The sequence below is a fragment of the Leucopleurus acutus genome, assembly GCF_964270905.1.
Source record: "Leucopleurus acutus genome assembly, chromosome: 9".
Classification (NCBI taxonomy): Eukaryota; Metazoa; Chordata; class Mammalia; order Artiodactyla; family Delphinidae; genus Leucopleurus; species Leucopleurus acutus.
The window spans coordinates 103794474-103812068 of NC_139144.1; the positions used below are offsets into that span (position 1 = coordinate 103794474).

At 36.1% G+C, this 17595-nt stretch overlaps 1 protein-coding gene across 10 annotated transcripts in view; it reads right to left on the minus strand.

Annotated features, from left to right (window-relative positions):
- The window catches only part of KMT2C (lysine methyltransferase 2C), a 293955-nt gene that overhangs the window by 59719 nt on the left and 216641 nt on the right, over window positions 1-17595 (minus strand). For all 10 annotated transcript variants that reach the window (XM_082846696.1, XM_082846698.1, XM_082846705.1 and 7 more), the window contains 5 exons: window positions 13474-13602; window positions 11975-12094; window positions 9022-9152; window positions 5229-5409; window positions 1391-1495 (listed from right to left, as the gene is read on the minus strand). In XM_082846696.1, coding sequence (XP_082702822.1) covers window positions 1391-1495; window positions 5229-5409; window positions 9022-9152; window positions 11975-12094; window positions 13474-13602 — 666 coding nt within the window. The remainder of the gene's footprint in view (window positions 1-1390; window positions 1496-5228; window positions 5410-9021; window positions 9153-11974; window positions 12095-13473; window positions 13603-17595) is intronic.

The window sequence follows — 17595 nt, forward strand, 5'->3', positions numbered from 1 at the left end:
CGATGAGAAGCCCGTAATTTTGAATTAATCTGGATTCCTAAATCAATCTGGAGAGTCAATCAGTAAAAATTAGGCACAATGTATCTATAAACTTGGGTGCTGCTTAAAGGTATGGTTTAATCAATGCAAACACATTCCCTGAGAAACCAAAGAACACATCTGGTTCTAAAGTGCTAATTTCCACAAAAAAGTAAGCAGCATATTATTAAGACAGGACTCTCTAAGAAGAATCAATATACAATGTTTAATATACAATTAACTGCTTAAACTTAGAAGATAGTGTTTCAAATGTATGGTTCAACTTATCATATGCAGTTTGTGAAACAAGTTTCACACAAATTAATGACAAGTTCTAAAATTTTTAATGCCTTGTAAAAATTATCCTTTTGTGAATAATTTCAACTACAGATCATATTTTTGAAATATTCTGTAGTCAAAAACAATATACAGATTATGTTTATTACATGCTTTATCTCATATAAATTGGTTTTTAAGCAATAGTCACATTTAAAACTGGTTTATCTACTTTATCATGCTTCCTCCTCAATATTACTGCTATCAAAAAGTAAAATTTCATCTGCTCTTATCTGGAACTTATCTGCTCTTATAGGAACTAACTCTATAATATTTGGGTAATATTATAAATTACATACTAACATGAATAAAACCATTCATTTAAAAAAAAAAAAGAACACTACAGAGAAAGTCATCCAAAACACAGTACAGTTGTACCATGCTTTAGCTGCACGCACAAAGGGAAAAGCAAAGTTGGATTAGTGACAAATTAGCACTATAACAAATACACATGCACCTACAGGTTGTTTCAGCTGAAATCACTATTTAAAAAAAAAAAGACTACTTCTAGTCAGCCGTCATCCATTGCTCAGTTTCTTACCAAATGGACAAGATGAGCTCTCAACCTGGAAAGTGCATAAATCAAGACCTACAAGACCCAAACCAAATAAAATGGATGATTACCACGGGAGCTGGGGGACGGTGCAAACAAAAGAAGAAACAGGTACAGCAGGACTCTAAGGCAACAGGCCTTAAATCTGATGCAATTAGACAGGCAACAGAAATTAACTAACTTGCTATTTCCCCTCTTAAAGCAGGAAAGCCAAGGCAGATCAAATAAAATGATGAGTTCTTTGACAAAGGAAGGGGAGGGGAGGGGAGGGGAGGGGAGGGGAGGGGAGGGGAGGGAGGGAGGAAGGGAGGGAGGAAGGGAGAGAGGAAGGAAGGAAGGAAGGGAGGAAGGAAGGAAGGAAGGAAGAAAAAGAAAGAAAAAAATTTTTTTTTCAGTTTCAGAGAAAAGACTAAGCTTGTTTCACACACATACCTCTCACTCACATCATAAAATAGACACTGGGCAAACAGTACTCATATATACCTGAATGATCAACTGATTTTGCAAGGTCGTCTGAAATTATTCCAAGAATGTCATCATCTGTGTTTAAGACTTCGGAAATATCGGCTAAGGGATCATCAGCAGTGCCTAAGCGCAGTAAGTATGTTTGTAAAGTGTCAGTATTTTCCTAGACATTAAATTCTAAAACTCACTCATTCAACCATTTACTAAATATCTAGAATACAGCAGATACTGAGGTAAGTACTAGAGTCATAAAAAGTTTATTACTTCTAAAGTAAGGAATTTTTCATACAAAAGGCACTCCAACATTTTCAATAACAAAACATTAAAAATTAAGACTTCTGTTTTTGTGACTACTGTATATTAACAATAAAATAAAATTTAAAATAAAACCCATAGGCAATAAAAGTGAAACAAAGCAAAAAATTAAGAAAGTGGCATCACTAAAAATGACATCTGGAAAACACTCCAGAAGATAAATAAAATATTAAAGGCAAACCTACTGTTTAGAAGTTCCTTGTAAAGTATAAACTAGATACCATCTAGTTAAATGCCTACTTCCAGCTTTACCCTTAACACTGATTAATTCACTTATTTATTCAAGAAAGTGTTTGAGCACCCACAGAATTATGTCTATGGATTATGTTAACAGGCACTGGTCCAGCCACTGGGAATACAGAAGTGACTAAAACAAAGTGCATGGCCTCCAGAGCTTACTTTCGCAGAGGGAGTCTGACAGTAAATAAATGACAGCAGTGTAAGTGCTACAAAGATAAGCAATAAGGAAAGAAGGAATCAGAATAAGATGTGGAAATACTGTTAGATGTTAGATAAAGTGGTCAGGGAAGGCCTTTTAAAGGTGGTTACCAAGCACAAATCTAATAAACAAGCTACGGGAGCCTATGCCCTAAAATGGAGAGAGTACCTCAGGCAAAGGGAAAAGCAGATGCAAAGACCAGAGCAGGGAGAGTTTTGTCAAGACAAGGGGCCAGTGCTTGCGGTAATAAAGGGAAAGAGTGGTAAGAGATTGAAAAGGCAGTTAAGCAAGATTATGGATGGTTTTACAAGTCAAGGCGAAGACTGAGCTTTATTCTGAAGTATAAAGTACAGCTGACCCTTGAACAACATGGGGGTGAGGGGCACCGACCCTCCACACAGTCAAAAATCCGAATATGACTTGTGGTCGGCCCTCCCTATATCCTCATTTCCACCTCTGCAGATTCAGGCAGCCAGAGATGGTAGGACTCCTGTACGTATCAGTGGAAAAAATCCTCATATAAGTGGACCCTCGCAGTTCAAACCCCTGTTGTTCAGGGGTCAACTGTATAATGGGAAGTTGCTGGAAGACTGCCAGAGGAGGGTGTGACTGACATCTTACAGGGAAATGCTGGTTGCCAGGCGCAGAACCGACAGGGGTGGAGGAGGGGGTAAGGCATGTTGGCAAGAGGGGAGATGGATCAGTCAGCAGGCCTTGGACGGGTCTAAGTGAGAGGTGGTACCAGCCCACAAGACTGTGGTGGGAGGGTGAGGTTAGGAGTGGTTGGCTTTGGGATATCATTTGAAGGCAGAGGCAAACTTGTGGAGGTATCAGATGTGGAATGTGAGATAATGAAGAGTCAAGGAGAACTACCAGGGTTTCTGGCCTAATCAAGCAGGAAAATATTTAGGCTACCTTTAGAAACTTTATTAGTCATTTAAGTTAAGGGATATCTGAATATTTTTATCAATTTGGACTATATTTTTACTTAAGGAAAAAAATGGATTCATATTTAGAATGGATAAACAACAAGGTCCTACTGTATAGCACAGAGAACTATATTCAATATCCTATGATAAACCATAATGGAAAAGAATATTTTAAAAATATATATGTGTATAGCTGAGTCACTCTGCTGTAAGGCAGACATTGGCACAGCATTGTAAATCAACTATACTTCAATTAAAAATTAAAAAAAAAAAGGAGAGGAGGGGAGGACATAAAATACTCCAGATTCTAGATCAAATATTTCTATGAAAATAGTCTTGTCCCATTAAACGTATACTTCTCAAATAGAATTCAGACATACATAAAAATATAATTTTTCAAATTGAGCTAAAGTAAATTCTGTATGCCCAAACATTTGTAAAGTTTTTAAGAAATAAAATTATTTCAATAATGTATTCTCTAGAAAACAGTACACTTGAAAGAAAAAAAACTGGGGGATAACTGTTCCAGGGTTAAGGTTTGCGGGCTTGTTTGTTTTAAACCAATGGAATTCTACTAAACAAATTACAACCAGCGTTTTTTAAAAGACCATGTTTTAAAAGTTCTCCTCTACCTGAAGAAATTTTGTATCTTATCAACAAATTATTAAAACTGATGTAATGGACTACATTGAATAAAGTATTTTAAAAAAGGAAGCCATTACTTTTGAATTTCCATCATAGTGGCAAGAGAGTGGTTCGACTGCACAGAACATTATATTTAACCTAGGTTTTGAAATGTGTATTACTCTAGTCCTCTACATTTTGGCTTTATCATTAAACTATTCTCTCTTAAGGAGTTCTGTGGAAAAAACAACTTCAAATAAAGGAAACAGGAATAAAAATAGTGTACAGCAATGTCTTTCCAGTCACAATATGTCTCCTTCCAACCTCAGTTCTTTTCCTTATAAAAACTCAAGGGCAATTTCCTTCTATGTAAGTCTTTAAATGGCTAGTCAAGACTTTTATAAGATAATCCTTCAGAGTAAGACATCCTTTGAAGGGCCGACAAGTCTTTCACTATGCATTATTTTAACAACATATTAACATGGGATCAGAGCAGGTAAGTACTGAAAACAACAACTAAAGTAAAATGATCTGCTAACATTAAACAAAGAGCAAGGCCTTTACTCCCATGCTGGGTGCATTCAAATAACAAGGGGATAAGATTGCTTCTAATTATTTCAAGAAGTTAAAATAAAAAATAAAAGCCTGTATTTCCATCCAGGATAGTGGTAAGTTAATGAAGCTGTAACTACTTAATATATCCAAAGTCATCTTTCAGTGGAAGGCTGCTGCCTTAAGATTGTTTTCCAAACTGAGTTTATAAGATTAAAGGAGTAATAAATGTAATTCAATGGCAAAAGGAAGCCTGTCAGAAGAACATTAAATTTCTAATTGAAAGCGAGACAGAAATACAGAAGTGAGGGAAAAACTTTGTGATACCTAACTAGTTAAACCTCTGAGAGCCTTGCTGACGTTCATATTAATAAACATTAAGCTCTCGTACCTTTCTCTGATTCTAGGTAGTCCCCATATTCACTATAGCTAGGGCAGTGGGTCTCAATAGGGGACAGTTTTGCAGAGACATTTGGCAATATCTGGAGACATTTTTGATCATTATGACATCATGAGGACAGAGATGCTGCTAAATATCAGGACAGCCTCCCTCCTCCAACAAAGGTTTATCTGGCCCAAACTGTCAGTAGTGAGAAACTGATCTGAAATACATTTCACTTTGTTATCACAGTGGAACAGCCAGTTCCCAGCTACAGCACTCTTTTCCTCTTCTGAATTTCTTGGGGCTATGTAATTAACAAAAATCTACCTAAGTTGAAGACTATTATATTTATAACTCACCAACTATGGCCTAATTACACTCCCTTACATTACCCTCAGCAAACCGTAAACCAAACATTTTCCTTCGCCACTCACAGGAGTTGATTTAGTGGTTGTTACACAGATAAACTTATTTGATAAATCTTATAGATCTGGTACTTCAATAAAGTTAATTTTTAAAATGCATATGAGGCCAAACTAAAGCATTTCAAAGGTTTGATTAAAAGGAAGATGAATGTAATGCGATAAAGAAAAGTTTGTCACTGATTCCACATACCGTGAGTTCCAGGTTTTGCTGGAGTTGAGGATGAACTAAGTAGTGGATCTAAGGAAGGATCCAAGAAATTTGTGTTCATGTTTGTTTTGTAAGAAAGCTGAGCTGTATCTTCTGATAGATTATCTAAACTTAGTCTGTTTTGTCTAGTTGTATCTAGAAGATCTTTTCCAAAGAAAGCTTCCTAGATAAAGATAAGCACATATGAGAACAATTGACTTAGTTATAAAATTCTAAAATGAGAACAGATAATTCTGTCATCATTTTGATAAGAAGGCAGAAATAACAGAAAAGCTTAGTATTTAACAATATAAAAATTGAATATAGAAATATATAAATAATTATAGAGATTGCCTGTCAATTCTTTTATATAAAGAATTGACCGGAATTTTAAAAATAAGGTTTTTTGGGTTTTTTTTTTACAAGAATCAAATAAAATTATGCAAATAAAACCACACAATTCTGTCACATATGTTTCTACCAACTGCAGTATAATAATTCGATACTCCCAGATTAGATTACAATTAAATTTAAAAATGGATAAATTTATAAGTGTGGCACCTTAATTCATATTGTAAGAAAAACTAAAACTTCATGAATATTATTAATATTTATAGATTATCTACAGAGGATAGCACAAGGGTTTGATCTACAGCTTTAATATTTATATACTTCAGATAGATTTAGTATTCTCATACTAATGCATACAACCATATTAAAGACTTCACATGTTATAAATCTGAAAGAGGGTTTTTATAGTCATTTTAAACAAACTATGTGTACAAAATGTATGGCTATTAAAGGCTATGGCTTTTTATCCATTTACTCATATTAACTTTTCTCCATTTCAATATACTTGCTCTACTGTAGAGACCACTCTTTCAAGTTGGGCTCCTTACAGCTCTAGATCTCCCCCAAACTTCTCAAGCATCAATAAAGAGAACAAAAGGAAGCACTGGGGACCCCCTTCACTTACTTCAACCCCAAAACTCTATTGTCTATAATGTGGTCTGCCTGGAAAGGGGATTCTTGGTGGAGGGCAATTTTGCAGTAACTACCAACATTTAATACACTCTTGCCAAAGACACATACACAAAAAAGGTTCACTGCAGCATTTTTTAGTAATACCAAAAAGAGAAAACAGACTCAATGTCTGTCAAAAAGCATATGACTAAATAAATTATAGATATCCATACTATAAAATACATCAATTTTTAAAAAGGATGTAGAATTATGCAGTCAAAAAAAAGCTCTAAGATACAGTATTAAAAGAAAGCAAGTTGAGTGATATGTCCAGCAAAACATAAAATACAAACCAAGACTATACAAAAATAAATTATTTTAAAAGTTCTGAAAGGATAAACACCAAGCTGTTAACTTTTGAAAAGGGACAGGGGAGGAGGTATGTGAAGTCTGGTAGAGGCAATGAATATTTGATTTGAAATTTTCACTTTTTTTAAATGAAGAAGTTATTTCACTATGAAAAAGAAATTTGAAAACCCACAAATATAGAGCACTGGGCAGGAGATGATTTGTTTCTTATACTGGCAATGCTTTTATCATTACGAAAGCATCTTAGAACTTTATAGATCATTTATTTAATGTCTTCAGTATAAATCTGAGACCACCATTAGCAAGAATTTTTTCTTAATATGACCCACGATGAATTTAGTGGTATTTATCAAAAACTGTTACGTTCTTACTACTTCGGCGGCTTTTTGTTTCCTGCAGTTAACGTAAGGGAGTGGCTCCACCTGGTTTGTGACTTAATAGTGTTCGGTGATGACCAGAACCTGGGGACTTCAGATCTACTACAGGGGTTCCTATGGCCATGTGGTACCACCAGCTCTTAATAGGCCAGGTAACTATTTCTACTGGGTGGATTATACAATTATTTATAGTTTATCTTGACACTGTTGTGATTAATAAAGAAAAGCTAGAAAAACACTGTTACTGAATTCCTGGCAGGTTTTCATCACTATATATTATGTATGCCCCACCCCACCCCTGAACAACGGCGAAAAAAAATACAATTGCTATCACAAGATGTCCAAGAAATAGTACTATCACAAAAGGTTCCTGCACATCAAAAAAGCTATATATTACTGATGGACAACAGGGGAATTACACCTGTACACCAAAAGAAACAATCCCCATCAACAGATTTAGATCACAGCAGTAATCAGGAAATCAGATCCACTATTTTTAAAGGCTCTTTTGCAAAAGTATGAAATGGTCAGTTTTCATATCAATACTTCCATTAAAAAGCTAAAGAAAGCTTCCTAAATGTACATTACACTTTACAGAAGGGTCAACAGGAGGAGGGGGGCATGCCATCTACTCAATACTCCCAGGAAGGACTATTAAGATGGGAGGTGAAGGTCACAAGAGACAACACAAAGGGTGCAATTAAATATAATTGAAACAATAAATGGTTCTATTTCCTGAAAAATAAAATTACTGTTATATATTTTTTAAAGGTACAAAGCTAGAATGAATAGGTATGTGAAGGGAATAAGGGGAAAATAAAACATTTATTAAAGATAGATAAAATGTAAGGTGCAGAGTTAAGCACTTTACATCCACAATTCTTATTTCATCTCTCAACATTTCTGTACAGTAGGTATTACCACAATTTTATAGATGAGAAAACTGGGGCACAGAGATGTTAAATAAAACAAAATCACATAGCTAACTGGTAGCAATAGTGGCATTCAAACCCAGGGCTCTGACTTTAAAGACTGCACTCTTTAAAATGGACACTGCCCTTATGATGTTAGTTGTCTAACAAAAACTCACTCATAAATATTATTATATACTTAAGGTACTTATGCTTTAAAGTCTTATTTGATAAATATAGAAGACATTTTAGTCAAATGAGTATTTGAATTTTACACTTCTAATTACTAAAAAAATTGAGGAAGCTGTATGTTAATTGAAAGGAAATGCCTTTAAAACCAATTAAATTAGCAATAGCTAATTGGAAAATTAAGGTTAAAAAAAAAATTACAACTCAAGCAATGAAGAGCTATCTATGTTCGCCATAGCTGTGTGGGAGGGACAGATCAGATGGACACTCAATGACAGTCTGATCCAATTCAATTTCTACACATAAAGGAAGAGAGACCAAGGAAGGATGAATTACATGCTCAAGAATCTAGAATGAGCTATGGCTGAGCCAGCCTTTACAGCTCAGTCCTATTTCTGATGTAGGGTTCTTTCCAATGTACCACATGGCCTTGAACTCTTCTGAGACTTAATGTTTACAAGATGAACTAGAAGGACTTCTATTTACATCTATCAAACAATTTCTTCATATTGAGGGATATTTTCCTGATGTACATTTTAGAAAACAAAAACAGTTCAGCCTAAACCTTTGGTTCACTAGGCCTCTAAAAGTGGTAAATATTATGAAAGCTGCAATTCTGGCGGCTAAAAACCCATCATCATTCAGTGAACATAATTACTGTAACCCGTACTAGCAAAGGAAGCTGTCCACCAGACTTGCGTTTGCAGAGCACACAGGTATAACTGGTTTGTTTTCCCAGCCAAAGAGTTCTTGTGTTTCTTATGAAATTTATAAATGAAAAACTGGGATTAAAAAAAGAACTTTGTAAAAAGTATCAAAGCACAAAGAAGATAAATGTAATGTTTAAGAGGCTCTGGAAGGTAAAAAATGGCATTTATGATGACTGATTAAAACATGTACAAAAACAACAAAACTCTTTTTCAAAACTCGATACATCACTTTACGTTTCTTTCATTAACAAATAAATAATATAAAGCAAAATATTACTTGTAAATAGGCAGGGAAAATTTCTTCAAGCTTATTTTTCCTTTTTCGGTATCTCTTCTTTATTTTTTCAGTGTTTTCAGTAACAGAAACAGATTCATCAACTAGAGTATCTGGTAACTGCTCACTCCAGCCTGAAACAATAGTCACATTTATAAATATGTGGTATTTAAAATTTTCAGATAAGCCCACCAAAAGTAATTTTATAACTTACCAACATACACACAGTTCCACATAAACAAGCTTTTTCCTTTTTCTTTCAGTTTTATTGAGATATAACTGACATACAACTAAGTTTAAGGTACACAGCATAATGACTTGACAAATTACCTTTTTCATAAAAGGCCTCAAAGTAAGTTTATTAATTTTTAAGTATCATAAAAAATTCATTTCATGTCTACTTATTATCAGCATGCTTCCCATTGTTTCTTAATGAGTATTTTCTTCTTCACAAAGTAGAAACTTGATTTTTTTAATGTTGACATTTTGTTAAAGATTAAAAAAAGGAAAATACATACTCAATGCTAATGAGTATGGATAAATGGCTACTCGAACACTACTAAAGGGAATTTAGTGGGTACAACCTTTTGCTACAGTTTATTGGGACTATCTAACAAAAGTCTTTTAAAAAATGTGTGTCCTTCAATCCAGCAATTCAAGTTCAGGGATTTACTGCAAATTAGGTATCTGGAGTACATACATATTGTGATAATATATGACTATCTATGAATATGATAATAAATATGCTATGAATGCTCAAATTTAAAATCAAAGAAATGCGAAAATCCAAAATGTTGGACTATGAAATTAGCAATAAAACAAGTACACCACTTAAAGCAGGTAAGCAAGCAATCAAATGATACCCTCACATACTTTAGGCAAAAGGCACATGCCTTCTGAAAATCAGTGTGGGCACTTTTGTTGCCAGACTACATAGGTGGACTGAAAACAACTAAACATAGTGGATAAACATTTTCTGAACATTTTTTTAAAACTACAGCAGTAGGGCTTCCCTGGTGGCGCAGTGGTTGAGAGTCTGCCTGCTGAGGCAGGGGACATGGGTTCGTGCCCCGGTCTGGGAAGATCCCACATGCCGCGGAGCAGCTGGGCCCGTGAGCCATGGCCGCTGAGCCTGCGCGTCTGGAGCCTGTGCTCCGCAACGGGAGAGGCCACAGCAGTGAGGGGCCCGCGTACCGCAAAAAAAAAAAAAAAAATACAGCAGTAATCGAAACAGAAAATAAAGAATTCTCCAAGACCAAAAATTAAGGTAAAATAGGAACCACAGAAATAAGCAAAGAACTAAATAAAGCTCTCTGAAATTTTGCTAAAATCTAGTGACCTTGAACTCCAGTTTTCAGAGCCTTATGAGGAATGGGGAACAGAAGACAAAGCCTACAGCTTCTTCCCAAGGTGTAGAGATTAACCAGAAGCTGTCTGGTATAAAGGGGGGACCCTGAAGGACTCCACACCAGGGCTGGTTTAACAAGAAACACACCCTCCCGTTCCCCTGGTCCTCCACACATCACTCACCACCACCACCACCACCCCACCAACCTGACAGCAAAGAAAACTGCTTGTCATCTTGTCACTGAATAAGGTGCTGGGTAGAAAGGCAAAAAAATGAAAATCTTCCCGGAGAGTTCATAAACTCAGTACAGCCCTGATATGTAAGAAATCTGAATTTATATAACATAGGTGGACCAAAAAACTTCAAGCTAAGAATTTAGCTTAAAGGAGTCCTAGGGGAATAGCACCTCATGTTCCTGGCAACAAATATTCTCTGAAGTAACCAACCTTCACTTCAGTCCTCAAGAAGTTCAGAGAATGTTTTAAAGAATATGAGCTCACAGTTTAAAAAAAATTTTGTTGCTGTTTAATGTATATGTATCTATCTCACACCATAAACACAACGAAATGAGGCACTAGGAGACAGGGCCAGGAGATACAGAGCAGAATCAGATATGCAAAGGTTTTAGAAATGTTATATTCTAAATCAACTAAAACTGGGAGGAATAAGCTGTAAAAAGAAGCTACAAAGTGTTAAAATATCAAAAAAAGTAGTTTAGAAAAGGAAAAATGCATAATAAATTAAAAACTCAGTGGATGACACAAATGAAAAATACTGAACTAAATGATAAAAATAAAATTATATAGAAGACAAAATAGAGACAAAGATGAAAACAAAAAAATTGTTTCATTGAACATATCACATTTCTTAACTGGGGCTTATTACAGCCATGTTAAGTCACATTAGAAACTTCTTTAAAACTATTATGGTGCTTCCTTTTAAAAATGTGCAGCAATTTTTCTGAAATTCATTCACAGGCCAAAACCCTATCACATAGTAATAAAAGAACTCTATTCAAAGAATATGATAAAAACATCTTTTTTCTTCAGATTCTATATAAAATATTTAAAATACAGAAAGTGTACAGATCATGACCATACTGATTGCAAAGTCTTCATTAGGACCAATTCTTAAGCAATGATTTAGCTTTCTTTGAAACTCTTAAGTAACAATGACAGACTAATAATTGGAAGATATATTTCTAAAACACTATACAACTTTGTTATAAATTATTGGGATACGCTGTCACTTTCAACTATATAGTCTAAAAAGTTTCCAATTTTATGCCAAGTAGCTAATGCAGGCAAAGAAAGGCCTTTTGTGAGATGGCCAGAAAGTACCAGACATAACTATGTGATTCAGTCCCTATTCAATCCCGCATATTCTCAGTCCCTTCTTAAAGTAATCTCAAAGCAATATAATTGATTGGATTTAAATAATTTTCTTATCAAACCTAATTTCTATATTGCAGATATGAACTTTACAGGCACTCAAATCCTTTCATCACTAAGAAGCAATAAGGTTGTCATTGTAACATTATTTAGGATAGTTCTTTTCAATGGGGATATCAAAATAAGAGGGTTAAATCAAACAAAATCAGTACCATACCATCATCTCTGCTAGGTAACTGCTCAGAAATGGAGCCTGAGGAATCTTTTCTGATCACAGATCTTTTGGTTTTTCCTTGCCCAGTTCTACTTCTTTGTCGTACCATAAATCCACCAATACCTATCCAAAATAGAAATTAGGTAATCTTGTAAATAACTACTAATTTCTCCCTGTAATTCCACAGTTAAGTAGGGTGCAATTGCTTAGTCTTAAACAGTGAGGCTTTTCCCAAATTCAATATGGGTTAACTTAAATCAATAATCTCATTTTAATGCAAAATACAAGAGTTTGGAAATAAGCAAATAAAAGAGATCAAAGTTATTGTTACCTCATTACTAACCAAATAGGAATACAAATTCATTAAAGTACAGAAGACTGCATGTATTTCTTCTTCTAAACGATGTCAGGGTAAACATTATAGTAAATTATGCTTGTTTCCTTAATGTTAGTAACTCATAGATCATCATTCAAATTATTTGTATGTTAGCTGAGGGAGAACAGATACAAGATACAAACTAAACTAGATGATCCAAGCAAAAATCAACATGACTTCTGGGGTAATGTGTCTAGTTATTCCTAAAGTTCTTAGACGAGTCAAACTGTAATTCTGGTTACTACTAGACTTTGGGCAGGTTATTTAACTTTTCATTGCTTCAGTTATCTCACTGGTAAAAAAAGAGATAATGTATAGTATCTCCTATACACATATGATAAGCACTAAATAAATAGATGTAAGTGCTGAGAACAGTGCCTGACACATAGTAACACTAACAGCTTCTGTCATATGATAGTTGTCTAGCAATATACTTTGTGATCTAATGGGCCCCTCAAATGGGTCCCTTACATGGATAACTTCCATGTAAGGCAGAAAAAGAAAAAACAAAAAAACCCTAACATTGAACTGTAAGTTCCTGGAAGGAATTTGGCAGTGTCTAAAAAAGTAGGTGCACTTATAAGCCTCATAATTACGAAGAAATGAAATCATTTTCATACAGTGATTTGGACAAAGCTAATCTAGGCCCTTGTTATAAACGTGGCTCATCTGTAAGGAAGGTTACCTTTTAAGGTCTAGCAGAAAACAAACACAGAGTTTTTCCTTACACATCAGAAGGTATTTAGATCACTCTTACCAATAAAATATAAGCAATCAGAAGAATAAAGATTGAACTGATTCAATAAACTACCTCATTCACTGGTAAACAGACATCAATAAGTGCCTAAAAAAGCCTACAAGTTCTGGGGACTTCCCGAGCAGTCCAGTGGTTAAGACCCTGCGCTCCCAATGCAGCAGGGCCCAGGTTTGATCCCTGGTCGGGGAACTGAGATCCGCAGGCCGCACAGCGCAGCCTAAAAAACTCTCTTAAGTTTCAGCTTAGAGAGTTCTTAAGAAGTTATATTTCATCCTGATTATTTCATTATATTTGAAGCCCTCAATATTATATTTTTCTTAAATTAACTAAGTTTTGATTATATTAAGATGTCTAGCTCAGGCACTATACCTGGTCTGTATGGTTTCCTTTTTCTCTTTTTGACACCCTCTGTTCCTTCTACTCCCTTAGTTTCATCATCCACAGCTTCCCGTTCAGGACTAGATTCCGATTTTCCATCACAATCCATAAGTTCTCCTTCTGGAAAAAAGTAAACGTACAGATAAAATTGAAAAAGCTATCAAACACACAATTCCTATGTAACAGGAAATACAAAGCAAAGTGGCTGCCGAGCCATTCTAATCATGCATCCCAGTTGACAGGGCAAGTATAGAGACAGAAAAGGCCCCCAAGGGCTGCAGAACTCATGCTAATTAGTGCAATGTTCTCAGGAAATGAAACATAAGAATAAGAGAAGGGGAAACACACAGAGAATGCTCCCAAAGACAATTATAAATCAATCTGCACTTAACCTATCATTCCCTTGCTTTTAATTATGTCTTCAGGTCCAGGACCCCAAGGCTGTCTCTCTAGCCTACAACTCTCTTGAGCTCCAACTAATCTGTAATTAGATATTACCCAGTTACTGAAAACTTTATATACAAAATTGAACTACTAATTTAAGATGAACCTTCTCCCTTTCCCAGGATTTACCTATCATTAAAAGACATGGAAACGTACCATGCAGGAGGCAGACTCCTAGGAGACAGCCTTGACAATTCCTAATTTCTTTTCTCATTCAATCAGGACTCCTCAGTATCTCCCAAGGACATTCTATTTCCCTCAACTACCACCTGAGTCCAATCTTGACTTACTGCATTCCCTCCCCGCCTGTTCTGCCTTGCCTCCATGCTTACCCTCCTCTCCAATCAGTTATTTAAATTGCAGCCTAAATGATGTTTCTATAAATATCAATTTATCAATTGAAAAGTATCAATTTTCTGCTTAAAAATCCTTTAATGTCTTCCTAGTGGCCTCAAAATGAAATCCAAATTGTAAGGCCCATTATAACAGTGTCCTGTGAACTCTCCAGCTTCATCTCACTCCCACTATGCAAGCTACACTCAGCTCCCTGAGCACATCAAGCTCCCTCTCCACTGCCTCCCCACCTCTGCCACCTTCCAACTACCCATCTTTCAGGAATTTTTTTTTTTTTTTTTTTTTTTTTGGCTTCGTTGGGTCTTTGTTGCTGCACGCGGGCTTTCTCTAGCTGTGGCGAGTAGGGGTTACTCTTTGTTGTGGTGCACGGGCTTCTCATTGCAGTGGCTTCTCTTGTTGTGGAGCACGGGCTCTAGGCGTGCAGGCTTCAGTAGTTGTGGTGCAAGGGCTCAGTAGTTGTGGCTCACGGGCTTAGGTGCTCCGTGGCATGTGGGATCCTCCCGGACCAGGGCTCGAACCCGTGTCCCCTGCATTGGCAGGTGGATTCTTAACCACTGTGCCACCAGGGAAGCCCTCAGGATTTTATAACCATCACTTTCTTAGAGAACTCCCACAGTTATACATGCTCCTGTACGTTAACATTATGCTTTATTTTAATTGGTTCTTTTAATGTCTGTTTCCTTGCTAGACTATATTCTCCTTATCTAAGACTCTTATTAACAGCTGCATCCTTAGCACGGTACGTAATAGGTGTTCAACAAATTTTTCACCAAATGTAAGTAAACAATGAAACTAAGTAATGCATACAAAAGATCAGTTCCTAGAGAGGAATGCTGTTTTAAAATCATGGTAATCAAAACTTTTCAAGCTGTATATGCTTTACGCTGTGCTTTAGGGGAAAAAAAGTTATCAAATACATTTAACAATAAATTGTTAACACTTTTCTTCAATATTCTAAGTATTATGCATATTTCTGTAATACCATGAGTAGTGTATTTGTTTTCAATAATATTAGGTCAGTGTTTAAGGTCAATTCTATAACAATCTGATAACTGCTTTCTACAGCTAAGATTAAACCATGAAAATTTTATCTATTTATTTATTTACTGAAACTTAGCAAACACCAAAGGTAACAAGCTAGCAATTATTTACCTTAAAATAAACCCACTGAAATATATGAGAGGGAATTTATGTTTAAGGTGGTAGACTAAATTCATATCTAATTTCACTCTCCCAAAACCCTATGTACAGTAAAACAATCTATTTTTAAAAGATAAACCAACAAAGACAGAAAAAACAGGAAAGAAGAAAAGCCACAATTTTGGAAAGAGAAAGAGAGATGAAAACTGACTCAGGAAATACAAATTCTCAGTTGAAAGTGGAAGGAACCAAGAAAAAAATCCAACTTTATCACAATCCTCAAAAGGTTGAAGAACTGGCAGAGCCAGGTACCTTTGGAAATGGGTGGGAGGCAGCTAAAGCAAAGAGTTTTATATCATATTAACTACAGAAGCCATAATCCCTATGACCTTCCCAACTTCACACACTGTGAGGCTGCCATTCACACTCACAGGATATGGGACTCAAGACACTCAAACTCAACACTGGGGTCATGGACTGAAAACAGGATTAAGTGACTATAGGCATGTTAAATACTGACCCTCTCTCCCCTGGGGCCTTTCCCCACTAAACTCCCAGAAAGCCAGCAGCTAAACCTCTACTGTCCAAGCAGGAGACAGGAAGATTCTTCTGGGAAACCTGACCAGTCCAAGAGAAATGTCTAAAGGTACTGACACTAGGGGATTTTCCAAATAGTGAGCACAGATCACAAAAGCTTAGCCAACAAATACCACCCACAAACTTGAAGATTTTCATCATTTTTAATCACTCATTCCTTATTTTTTTAAAAAATTATTAATTTATTTTTCCAATCACCACTTTTAGTCCTCACTTTTAATCACACACGGACAACCAAGGATTATCTATCACATGAAAGATAGAGACCTGAGACCACAAAATGCAACTGGGAATTGAAAGACTAGGCAGGAAAAAGAAAACATTAGAAAAAATTTTTCAATCCTCCAACAGGTAAGATAAAACATTCATGAGGCAAGAATAGGATGCTATGAAAAGGAACATGCAAAGGAAGGAAAGAAAGCTCTTGGAAATTAATCCACGATATTTGAAAACAAAACAAAAATGAAAATCAGTAGAGGCATAGAAAAATAAAATTAAAAATTTACTTTAGAGTAAAATGCAAAGACCTGAGCTGGAAAGGAGGAGAGAAAAGACAGGGAGAATGGGCTGAGTGGGTCTCACATCTGAATAGCAGGGTCAAGAAAAAGAAGGGGGAGCACCAAGGGGGAGAATCAATGGTTTCAAGAACATTTCCTAACGCTGAGGGGTGTGAGATGGCAGACGAAAGGGACCACTCAGTGCCTGACAAAAGAAAGGAAAAACATCCCTAACAGACTGAAATAGACATATCTTCACCAAATTTCAGAACACTGCAGACAAAGAATTTCCTAAAATCCCAAGAGCTTCCAGAGAAAACAAGGACCATTTAAAAAGTATCAAGTTCCCTATATACCAGGAACTAAAAGACACTGGATCGATGACTTCAAAACGCTGAAGGGAAAATTGAATTCCAACCTGGAAAAGATCAGTCAGGCGGGAGGGTACATTTTCAGAAGTACATAACCTCTCAAATTTACCTTCCATGCATTCTCTCTCAAGAAACAAAAGAAGGTATGCCCACCAAAAGTGAGGGAGAGAAACAAGGAGGAATACATGAAATCTCAGGAAACACACAATAAAAGACTGAAAAAACAAACAAACAAAACCCCTAAAGGTCTTATCAGTTTGGGAACTGAGTTACTTACATCCATACAAAGGAATATGAAAAATGAGGCCATGAAAAATGAAGAATAACATAAAAGCAAGAACAGTAAGACAAAAGGAACACAAAATATATATCCATGTGCTTGTACATGAACAAAACACCTCTGGAAGGACACAAAGAATGGCTGCGTCTGGAGAAGTGAACTGGCAGGACAGGGAAAAGAGAAACACCCTTATTCTTGTGCAGTTTAAAAACATGTGAATGTATTACTTGCCCCAAAACAAAATTTAAAGCATTGAGGAAATGACCGATAACAAATTGCAGGAGGTGATAACCGACCTACCTGGCTGCTCCCTCTCCTCTCAATCTGCCCCACACCATGTCTGCCACAGCCTGGGCACGGTCTCACTCCCCACCTCCCGATGTCCCCACCGTGCTGTGAGGGTCCACGGGGGCAGCAACTGAGAGGGAAG